At 43.1% G+C, this 12,456-nt stretch overlaps 1 protein-coding gene across 2 annotated transcripts in view; it reads left to right on the plus strand.

Annotated features, from left to right (window-relative positions):
• The window catches only part of LOC111951088 (lissencephaly-1 homolog B-like), a 45,655-nt gene that overhangs the window by 15,677 nt on the left and 17,522 nt on the right, over positions 1-12,456 (plus strand). Inside the window, 3 exon segments of one of the 2 annotated variants that reach the window (XM_023969090.2) lie at positions 3,238-3,322; positions 3,461-3,535; positions 5,141-5,347. In XM_023969090.2, coding sequence (XP_023824858.1) covers positions 3,238-3,322; positions 3,461-3,535; positions 5,141-5,347 — 367 coding nt within the window. 2 annotated transcript variants of the gene reach the window in all.

Raw genomic sequence — 12,456 nt, forward strand, 5'->3', positions numbered from 1 at the left:
CTCAAAACAAATTTTGTCATGCTCTTTTTTTTTTCTCTCTCTCTGCAGCAGGAATATAGTGAGCAATATGTTTGGAACATCAGATTACAATAAAATCTCAGTATCAAACTGCAATACATATCGTATACACATCATTTTGTGAGGTACCTGGCAATTCCCACCTTTGAATTTTTTTGGGGTGTGTGTTCGGATGTTTTCACACTTGGTCCCTTTCAGACAATGTTTTTAATTTTGTGCGTTTTGCTTCATTTTTTAGTGCAGTTTGAACACTCCAAAGGATCTCAGACCCCTCAAAAGTGCCCCCGACGTGAACCAAAKAGAGGTTTTTTGAGTTCTCTCTTTTGTGGCACCAATGTGAGGGTTTATGGCAGGGTAAACGGTGTTMCAGTACTCTAGTGGGTGGTGTGGGAATTATGACATGCGAGCTTGGGGAGCTTTGCATTAACATTGTCCTAAAAAAGGGAACCGGAGGTGGTCTCGGTTTGCTTCAGGGGCTCTTTTGAGGGGGTTTGAGTTCACAAAAATTAGCTGAAAGAGAACACGTGTGAAAACACCCTTAGATGGGCATTTGAACTTTTTTCTCTATTTAAATAATATCATAATTTTTTTGCGGATATCCGGATAGTTGAAATTCAAAAATATTTGCTTTAGTCTCTTGACCAATCAGAATGACGCTTAAAAAGGCCACAACAGCAAACAATGCACACTTATTTTTAGGGTAATATTCTGGTAGTTTTGGGGTAACAGTAGCCTACGCTAAAAACAGTGAAAAGTCTGCTGTTCGCCATCATAAAACTGATTTCAGATTATTATTTTTTGGGGTGTTTTTTTGCCTTGATCTGTGTCAGGTCTTGTGGACCCTCGGTTGGTACGCGCCTGTAGGCTAATTTAAAGTGGGGGAAATAGCATATGGTTGTCAGGGCTGACCGGAGGGCTAAATATGCTATGATATTAAAATGTATTTTCTTGTAAAACCAGGGGAGAATGACAGCCCCCTCTCCTTGAAGCCATGAAGGTTAATGTCAACTGCAGGCTGCAGGGAACTGCAGGCTTTTTTCAGGAATCTGTATCCCAGAGCTCTACGCTGACCCTTTTTTGCAAGGTGTGCGAAGTTAAAAAATGTAGGCGCACGCAAAGAAATTTAGGCACACAGTGAYAAACATTTGATCAGGATCGAGGGAAAGATGAACTYAGCAAAGTCCTTGATGAAAACCTTCTCATGACCTCAGACTGGGGGTCAAGGTTCACCTTCCAACAGAGAGGATGACCCTAAGCACACAGCCAAGACAACGCAGGAATGGCTTCGGGACAAGTCTCTGAATGTCCTTGAGTGGCCCAGCCAGAGCCCGGGCTTGAACCCGATCGAACATCTCTGGAGAGACCTGAAAATAGCTGTGCAGCAACGCTCCCCATCCAACCTGACAGAGCCCGAGAGGATCTGCAGAGAAGAATGGGAGATACTCTCCAAATACAGGTGTACCAAGCTTGTAGCGTTATACCCAAGAAGACTCGAGGCTGTAACCGATGTCAAAGGTCCTTCAACAAAGTAKTGAGTAAAGGGTCTGAATACTTATGTGAATGTGACACACACACCACATTCTCTCTGAAAAAATTGTGCGCACACACTCTCACACTCCCATTCTCTCCCTCTCTCCGACACGCACACATATTACAATTATCCAACAGCCATTTGAGGAGTGCTGAGGATGTCAGAGATTTTTTTGTTGCTGCTCATAGGAAATGTAGCCCTCATCAGAGAATGGAACCAGGCTGCCACTCAGACATACAACTCTGTGTGTGCGCATGCGGTTTTGGTCGCGTTGGTCGATCTGCTTCTCCTGAGTGTCGCCATGTTTCCATGACAACCATAAACACACCATCTGTGATTCAATTCTCGGTGTGGTTTTCCTAGAGGAAACATATCACTGGACATCACACTCCAGCACACACACCCACTTTCACTGCAGCACAGCTTCTGCCAGACAGACAGGGTGTGGTCTCTTTCTGTCTTAAGGTGGAACTGAGGTTTCTCTTAAGGTGGAACTGCTGATATCACTGTTGTCATTCAAGGATACATTTAGCATTAAGTCATCACAGAAAACACTGACTCAATAAAACATGCTCGGTTGAAACTGGAATGGTGGACTAACTCAATGTACGTTACAGAAAAGTTTTTGTAGGTTACATACCTTTTTATGAAGACTCTGAAAACCTTGCAATATTATGTGTGTGTTAGCACCTTACACTCTTGGAAATTGGCCTAATATGGAAGAACTTTAAAAAGCATATGCATGACCATGGCAGTAATTAAAAGAACGCTTTTACAAGGGTTTGAGTGWGAGGTCTAGCTGGTGTCTCCAAGTGGCCACACACCCCTCCAAACTGTGCACAGTTCCTAAGTCATTTCAATGCACTTTTGACTCAAGGAAAGAGGTGCTTTCTTTTAGCTCTCCTAGCTTTGCCGTTGAGGAACTGAAGCAAGCACACTTGCAGTTTTTTTGTTTGGAATACAGCCCTGCGTCCGCACCCCAACACAATTACTGTTGTTTACGCAATCCCCAAAAGTTCCTTTTATAAATCCCAATCTGGGTCAGGTGTGCGTAACTTGAATCCAACATGGGTTGTTAAAAAAATCGGATTTTAGTGTTCGGCTTTCAGAAGGCACTTCAGACAAACGGATTGTAATTTTGGTGCGCATAGAATGCAATCATGAGTGCTTTCAAGTGCTTGTTCCACAGCAGATGTTCTTCACAATATGACAAACGGGCTCATTCTGTTCAGGACAACCCAGGATGTCACGCATGTTATCCTTGTAACTGTGGATCAAACATGGCAGTCATAAATATTTGATAATGAAAATGTGTAGTGCACATTTGGACTCAAGGGTGTGTGGTTTGCTTCTGTGACATCAAAGCAGTGTTACAATACTCAATTTTTCCTTCACTCAGACAACAAATGTGCAAAAGTAGCCCAATTAGCGAGAGGGATGGAGGCATTTTGTCACGTGTGTTGCTCAACTTTATAATGGCTGTCAGTCAAAACGTATACTGTGCCGTGAAGCGGAGAACCTGAGCCCTGACGTTATGTATAGCATGTGTCTGTACAGCCACTGCATTCCAATTTAGGCGCGTATAAAGGACAATCTGCCATTTAACACGTTTACGGGATGATGGGCTGTGAGTGGAAAGGACTACCAGATCTGTTTTCTCTTCCTCTCTCTCTCTCTGTGTGTGTTAGAAACCGAGCAATAGCAGACTACCTACGCTCCAATGGCTATGAGGAAGCCTACTCCACCTTCAAGAAAGAGGCTGAATTAGATATGGTAAGAGCACACACACACACTAACTAACCCCACACCTTCCCGATTTGCAACACTAACCTATTCTTTTATTTCCTCAATTTTAAACCTCGGTCATTCTCTCATATTTCCATTTCTGTCTCCCCTCCCTCTCTTCCACAGAATGAGGAGTTAGATAAGAAGTARGCTGGTCTTTTGGAAAAGAAATGGACCTCTGTCATCAGATTACAGAAGAAGGTGATTGTTGACGTCACGTTTGTGGCGTTATGGTATTTGATGTGTATGTCAGTTGACTGTGACTGTTGTATGTGTGAACAGTGCATTCGGAAAGTATTCAGACTAGGGATACACTGATATTACATTTTTGGTCGATACCGATATTTGATATTTTCCTTGACAAAAAAACAGATACCGATAACTGATATTTAACAGTTTAGCTACTTTTTTTAAGCATTCTAGTTAAGTTAAATAGTTGAAACACACACACACCAAAAAGTTATTTTGTTGGCATTTACGTATGTCCCCATTACCAGTAAAACATAATCAAAACCTATTTCTTTAATTTACTTGCTGTGCTGTTTTGTTGTTCATTTGTTCAGTTGTTTATTCTCAACCAGGATTTCATCATACATGTCAAGCAGTGAAGATTCAGCTCTGTCTGTCAGTGGCCTCTTCCTCGGTGCGCACTGTCACTGTATCCATTTCCATCTTGTCCAGCTGTGTCTGTAACATTTCACGTAAAAACCCTTTTTCTTGTCTGCATTGAAGTAGCGGCCCTTGTACCTAGCATCGAGCATGGTGGCGACACAGTGAAGAGGCTCAGAGAGAATGACACCGAATCGCTTGTTCACAGCCACAAGTAGAGTACTTTTGCAAGTTATAACCCCACGGTCTGTGTCGGCAGTTTAGTTGAGCAGGCGTTTCAATGCCATGACAGAGGGTATCACGTCTGCTGCGGACGCAGTTGATGAGCTTATTTCTCGAGTCAGTTGTTCGAATGGCGCTAGGAGTGTGTTCATGTTTCCAAGTTTCAAACATTTTCTCAAATGCCATTGAAATGGCAGCAGTAGTATGAGAACCAGCACATTCTTGAGCATGCAATACTGTTTTCCATATTACGAAATCCTCGTCGACCCACTGTGCTGTCAGACTCCGCATGCCCATGGGGCTGACATTGCTGGTCCAAATGTCAGTCATGAAGCTAATAGCAGTGATGCCCACAGCAAGTAGCTCATGGATGTGCTTTTCAACAATAATGTGTGACTCCGGTAGGGTAACATATGAAAAATAGCGCCTACTTGGTATTGTGTACCGGGGCTCGAGGTGCTCGACCAGTCGGCGAAAGCCAACATCATCCACGACAGAGAACAGTTGWTTGTCAAGGGCAATGAATCCCATTATCTTGGCGTTAATGGATTTCGCCTTTGAGTTGTCTCGCTGAAATGTTCTTACTCTTTCAAATGACTGCTCGACAACTTGTTTAGTTGTTGGAATTGTGCGCTTAGTTTTTTTGTACTTTTTTTCTAAGTAGTCGCTGAACGTCTGGGGGTGATGCACCTTCTCATTGAAAGATTTCACTTTCTCCCCTCTGGAAATAATAGCAGCACATTTTAGAAAACAAAATATGGAAAAAGTGAAAGGGTCTGAATACTTTGAATGCACTGTATATCTGGAGTATGCGTGAAACAACACTGTTGGAGAATAATAAACAACCAACTGAACTATCACCTCTATTCCTCTCTTCTCTTGTTGTCTTCTTTTCTACCCCTTATCTTCTAACACTTCCTTCTTTTTATACCTCTCTCGTCGCTCTTTCCCAATCCCACCCCTTCTCTCCTCCAGGTGATGGAGCTGGAGTCGAAGCTAAATGAGGCCAAAGAGGAGATCACTCTAGGGGGTCCGGTGGCACAGAAGAGGGACCCTAAGGAGTGGATCCCCCGTCCTCCAGAGAGATACGCCCTGAGCGGCCACCGCTCCCCCGTCACACGGGTCATCTTCCATCCTGTCTTCTCCGTCATGGTCACCTCCTCCGAGGACGCCACCATCAAGGTGTGTGCTTCAATTATTTGCTAAGCTCTTGGTTTAAAAGTACAGCAAAAGTGTATGTGGACCAGGGAGCCATAGTTGGGATGCTGGCACAAGTATGAGGTGATAGACATATAATTATGTCAGGTTTTAAAGATTTAAAAAAATCCTTGCAAGGTGAAACTTTATGTATATTTTCATTTTCATGCTGTTGTATTATGTATCTGCCAGTTTAGACTGCATTATTTTCACTGTCAAATCTAAGATGGCTGCCATTGTCAGTTTGGTGGGCTATACCTTTTAAGACGGCATGTCTATTTTAGAAATGGAGGAGAATTTTCTAATGTTTGGTGTATACCTGGCTGAGGTTCTATTTGTTTGGAAAAACCTTTTATGAACCTATATTCGTCATTCCATGTAATAATTGTTTAACAATTCACAAATGATCACTACAAATCATTTATATGTTGGGCGTTTTGGAGGATGCCATGAACATTGAGCTGTTATAAAATGGCGCCGAAGAACATGGCTGACGTTTTACATTCTCCCAACCAATTGTGCTATTTAGTTAGTTTTTTTGCGTTTTGTGTAACTTATTTTTTTACTTATTGTGTACATAACGTTGCTGCTACTGTCTCTTATGACTGAAAATAACTTCTGGACATCAGAACAGCGATTACTCACCGCGGACTGGAATAAACTTTTTCCTTTAACGAGTCCGACGAGAAGGATATCCTGCTTTCACTGGAACAGGCCCAGATTCCCGCCATTTGCGTGAAGAAAAGACGCAGGAAAAGGGGCCGCAGATCGGGCAGTCTTCTGAGAATCCGTAGGCGAGCGAGTAAACACCCACTGCCATTCGTTTTTCTTGCTAACGTGCAATCATTGGAAAATACAATTTATGACCTACGATTTAAGATTATCCTACCAACGGGACATTAAAAACTGTAACATCTTATGTTTCACCGAGACGTGGCTGAACGACGATACGAACAATATAGAGCTAGCGGGATTTTCCATGCACNTGAGTAAAGGGTCTGAATACTTATGTGAATGTGACACACACACCACATTCTCTCTGAAAAAATTGTGCGCACACACTCTCACACTCCCATTCTCTCCCTCTCTCCGACACGCACACATATTACAATTATCCAACAGCCATTTGAGGAGTGCTGAGGATGTCAGAGATTTTTTTGTTGCTGCTCATAGGAAATGTAGCCCTCATCAGAGAATGGAACCAGGCTGCCACTCAGACATACAACTCTGTGTGTGCGCATGCGGTTTTGGTCGCGTTGGTCGATCTGCTTCTCCTGAGTGTCGCCATGTTTCCATGACAACCATAAACACACCATCTGTGATTCAATTCTCGGTGTGGTTTTCCTAGAGGAAACATATCACTGGACATCACACTCCAGCACACACACCCACTTTCACTGCAGCACAGCTTCTGCCAGACAGACAGGGTGTGGTCTCTTTCTGTCTTAAGGTGGAACTGAGGTTTCTCTTAAGGTGGAACTGCTGATATCACTGTTGTCATTCAAGGATACATTTAGCATTAAGTCATCACAGAAAACACTGACTCAATAAAACATGCTCGGTTGAAACTGGAATGGTGGACTAACTCAATGTACGTTACAGAAAAGTTTTTGTAGGTTACATACCTTTTTATGAAGACTCTGAAAACCTTGCAATATTATGTGTGTGTTAGCACCTTACACTCTTGGAAATTGGCCTAATATGGAAGAACTTTAAAAAGCATATGCATGACCATGGCAGTAATTAAAAGAACGCTTTTACAAGGGTTTGAGTGWGAGGTCTAGCTGGTGTCTCCAAGTGGCCACACACCCCTCCAAACTGTGCACAGTTCCTAAGTCATTTCAATGCACTTTTGACTCAAGGAAAGAGGTGCTTTCTTTTAGCTCTCCTAGCTTTGCCGTTGAGGAACTGAAGCAAGCACACTTGCAGTTTTTTTGTTTGGAATACAGCCCTGCGTCCGCACCCCAACACAATTACTGTTGTTTACGCAATCCCCAAAAGTTCCTTTTATAAATCCCAATCTGGGTCAGGTGTGCGTAACTTGAATCCAACATGGGTTGTTAAAAAAATCGGATTTTAGTGTTCGGCTTTCAGAAGGCACTTCAGACAAACGGATTGTAATTTTGGTGCGCATAGAATGCAATCATGAGTGCTTTCAAGTGCTTGTTCCACAGCAGATGTTCTTCACAATATGACAAACGGGCTCATTCTGTTCAGGACAACCCAGGATGTCACGCATGTTATCCTTGTAACTGTGGATCAAACATGGCAGTCATAAATATTTGATAATGAAAATGTGTAGTGCACATTTGGACTCAAGGGTGTGTGGTTTGCTTCTGTGACATCAAAGCAGTGTTACAATACTCAATTTTTCCTTCACTCAGACAACAAATGTGCAAAAGTAGCCCAATTAGCGAGAGGGATGGAGGCATTTTGTCACGTGTGTTGCTCAACTTTATAATGGCTGTCAGTCAAAACGTATACTGTGCCGTGAAGCGGAGAACCTGAGCCCTGACGTTATGTATAGCATGTGTCTGTACAGCCACTGCATTCCAATTTAGGCGCGTATAAAGGACAATCTGCCATTTAACACGTTTACGGGATGATGGGCTGTGAGTGGAAAGGACTACCAGATCTGTTTTCTCTTCCTCTCTCTCTCTCTGTGTGTGTTAGAAACCGAGCAATAGCAGACTACCTACGCTCCAATGGCTATGAGGAAGCCTACTCCACCTTCAAGAAAGAGGCTGAATTAGATATGGTAAGAGCACACACACACACTAACTAACCCCACACCTTCCCGATTTGCAACACTAACCTATTCTTTTATTTCCTCAATTTTAAACCTCGGTCATTCTCTCATATTTCCATTTCTGTCTCCCCTCCCTCTCTTCCACAGAATGAGGAGTTAGATAAGAAGTARGCTGGTCTTTTGGAAAAGAAATGGACCTCTGTCATCAGATTACAGAAGAAGGTGATTGTTGACGTCACGTTTGTGGCGTTATGGTATTTGATGTGTATGTCAGTTGACTGTGACTGTTGTATGTGTGAACAGTGCATTCGGAAAGTATTCAGACTAGGGATACACTGATATTACATTTTTGGTCGATACCGATATTTGATATTTTCCTTGACAAAAAAACAGATACCGATAACTGATATTTAACAGTTTAGCTACTTTTTTTAAGCATTCTAGTTAAGTTAAATAGTTGAAACACACACACACCAAAAAGTTATTTTGTTGGCATTTACGTATGTCCCCATTACCAGTAAAACATAATCAAAACCTATTTCTTTAATTTACTTGCTGTGCTGTTTTGTTGTTCATTTGTTCAGTTGTTTATTCTCAACCAGGATTTCATCATACATGTCAAGCAGTGAAGATTCAGCTCTGTCTGTCAGTGGCCTCTTCCTCGGTGCGCACTGTCACTGTATCCATTTCCATCTTGTCCAGCTGTGTCTGTAACATTTCACGTAAAAACCCTTTTTCTTGTCTGCATTGAAGTAGCGGCCCTTGTACCTAGCATCGAGCATGGTGGCGACACAGTGAAGAGGCTCAGAGAGAATGACACCGAATCGCTTGTTCACAGCCACAAGTAGAGTACTTTTGCAAGTTATAACCCCACGGTCTGTGTCGGCAGTTTAGTTGAGCAGGCGTTTCAATGCCATGACAGAGGGTATCACGTCTGCTGCGGACGCAGTTGATGAGCTTATTTCTCGAGTCAGTTGTTCGAATGGCGCTAGGAGTGTGTTCATGTTTCCAAGTTTCAAACATTTTCTCAAATGCCATTGAAATGGCAGCAGTAGTATGAGAACCAGCACATTCTTGAGCATGCAATACTGTTTTCCATATTACGAAATCCTCGTCGACCCACTGTGCTGTCAGACTCCGCATGCCCATGGGGCTGACATTGCTGGTCCAAATGTCAGTCATGAAGCTAATAGCAGTGATGCCCACAGCAAGTAGCTCATGGATGTGCTTTTCAACAATAATGTGTGACTCCGGTAGGGTAACATATGAAAAATAGCGCCTACTTGGTATTGTGTACCGGGGCTCGAGGTGCTCGACCAGTCGGCGAAAGCCAACATCATCCACGACAGAGAACAGTTGWTTGTCAAGGGCAATGAATCCCATTATCTTGGCGTTAATGGATTTCGCCTTTGAGTTGTCTCGCTGAAATGTTCTTACTCTTTCAAATGACTGCTCGACAACTTGTTTAGTTGTTGGAATTGTGCGCTTAGTTTTTTTGTACTTTTTTTCTAAGTAGTCGCTGAACGTCTGGGGGTGATGCACCTTCTCATTGAAAGATTTCACTTTCTCCCCTCTGGAAATAATAGCAGCACATTTTAGAAAACAAAATATGGAAAAAGTGAAAGGGTCTGAATACTTTGAATGCACTGTATATCTGGAGTATGCGTGAAACAACACTGTTGGAGAATAATAAACAACCAACTGAACTATCACCTCTATTCCTCTCTTCTCTTGTTGTCTTCTTTTCTACCCCTTATCTTCTAACACTTCCTTCTTTTTATACCTCTCTCGTCGCTCTTTCCCAATCCCACCCCTTCTCTCCTCCAGGTGATGGAGCTGGAGTCGAAGCTAAATGAGGCCAAAGAGGAGATCACTCTAGGGGGTCCGGTGGCACAGAAGAGGGACCCTAAGGAGTGGATCCCCCGTCCTCCAGAGAGATACGCCCTGAGCGGCCACCGCTCCCCCGTCACACGGGTCATCTTCCATCCTGTCTTCTCCGTCATGGTCACCTCCTCCGAGGACGCCACCATCAAGGTGTGTGCTTCAATTATTTGCTAAGCTCTTGGTTTAAAAGTACAGCAAAAGTGTATGTGGACCAGGGAGCCATAGTTGGGATGCTGGCACAAGTATGAGGTGATAGACATATAATTATGTCAGGTTTTAAAGATTTAAAAAAATCCTTGCAAGGTGAAACTTTATGTATATTTTCATTTTCATGCTGTTGTATTATGTATCTGCCAGTTTAGACTGCATTATTTTCACTGTCAAATCTAAGATGGCTGCCATTGTCAGTTTGGTGGGCTATACCTTTTAAGACGGCATGTCTATTTTAGAAATGGAGGAGAATTTTCTAATGTTTGGTGTATACCTGGCTGAGGTTCTATTTGTTTGGAAAAACCTTTTATGAACCTATATTCGTCATTCCATGTAATAATTGTTTAACAATTCACAAATGATCACTACAAATCATTTATATGTTGGGCGTTTTGGAGGATGCCATGAACATTGAGCTGTTATAAAATGGCGCCGAAGAACATGGCTGACGTTTTACATTCTCCCAACCAATTGTGCTATTTAGTTAGTTTTTTTGCGTTTTGTGTAACTTATTTTTTTACTTATTGTGTACATAACGTTGCTGCTACTGTCTCTTATGACTGAAAATAACTTCTGGACATCAGAACAGCGATTACTCACCGCGGACTGGAATAAACTTTTTCCTTTAACGAGTCCGACGAGAAGGATATCCTGCTTTCACTGGAACAGGCCCAGATTCCCGCCATTTGCGTGAAGAAAAGACGCAGGAAAAGGGGCCGCAGATCGGGCAGTCTTCTGAGAATCCGTAGGCGAGCGAGTAAACACCCACTGCCATTCGTTTTTCTTGCTAACGTGCAATCATTGGAAAATACAATTTATGACCTACGATTTAAGATTATCCTACCAACGGGACATTAAAAACTGTAACATCTTATGTTTCACCGAGACGTGGCTGAACGACGATACGAACAATATAGAGCTAGCGGGATTTTCCATGCACTGGCAGAACAGAGACGCTACCACTGGTAAGACGAGGGGTGGGGGTGTGTGTCTATTTGTCAATAAAAGCTGGTGCGCAATGTCGAATATTAAAGAAGTCTTGAGGTATTGCTCACCTAAGGTAGAGTCCCTTATGATAAGCTGTAGACCACACTATCTACCAAGAGAGTTCTCATCTATATTATTTGTAGCCATCTATTTACCACCACAGAACGAAGCTGGCACTAAGACCGCTCTCAACCAACTCTATAAGGCCATAAGCAAAGAAGAAAATGCTCACCCAGAAGCGGGACTCCTAGTGGCCGGGGTCTTTAATGCAGTCAAACTTAAATCAGTTCTACTAAATTTTTACACGCAAATCACATGTGCAACCAGAGAAAAAAAGATCCTAGACCACCTTTACTCCACACACAGAGATGCATACAAAGCTCTCCCCCGCCCTCCATTTGGCAATCTGACCATAATTTTATCCTCCTGATTCCTGCTTACAAGCAAAAACTAAAGCAGGGAGTACCAGTGACTCGCTCAATATGGAAGTGATCAGATGATGCGGATGCTACACTACAGGACTGTTTTGCTAGCACAGACTGGAGTATGTTCCGGGATTCATGCAATGGCATTGAGGAGTACACCACCTCAGTCACAGGCTTCATCAATAAGTGCATCAACGACGTCATCCCCACAGTGACTGTACATACATATCCCAACCAGAAGCCATGGAATACAGGCAGCATCGAGCTAAAGGCTAAAGCTGCCGCTTTCAAGGTGCGGGAGACTAAACCGGACGTTTATAAGAAATCCCGCTATGCCCTCAGACGAAACATCAAACAAGCAAAGCGTCAATACAGGATTAAGATTGAATCCTACTACACCGGCTCTGATGCTCGTCGAAAACTATTACGGACTACAAAGGGAAACCCAGACACGAGCTGCCCAGTGACGCGAGCCTACCAGACGAGCTAAATGCCTTTTACGCTCGCTTCGAAGCAAGTAACACTGAAGCATGCACGAGAGCACCAGCTGTTCTGGAAGACTGTGTGATAATGCTCTCGGTAGCCGATGTGAACAAAATCTTTAAACAGGTCAACATTCACAAAAGCCGCTGGGCCAGACGGATTACCAGGACGTGTACTCAAAGCATGTGTGGACCAACTGTCAAGTGTCTTCACTGACATTTTCACCTTCTTCTTGACCGAGTCTGTAATACCTACATGTTTCAAGCAGACCACCATAGTCCCTGTGCCCAAGGAAGCAAAGGTAACCTGCCTAAATTATTTCTGCCCCGTGCTTTGAAAGACTGGTCATGGCTCAC

Source organism: Salvelinus sp. IW2-2015, linkage group LG23, assembly GCF_002910315.2.
Source record: "Salvelinus sp. IW2-2015 linkage group LG23, ASM291031v2, whole genome shotgun sequence".
Lineage (NCBI taxonomy): Eukaryota > Metazoa > Chordata > Actinopteri > Salmoniformes > Salmonidae > Salvelinus > Salvelinus sp. IW2-2015.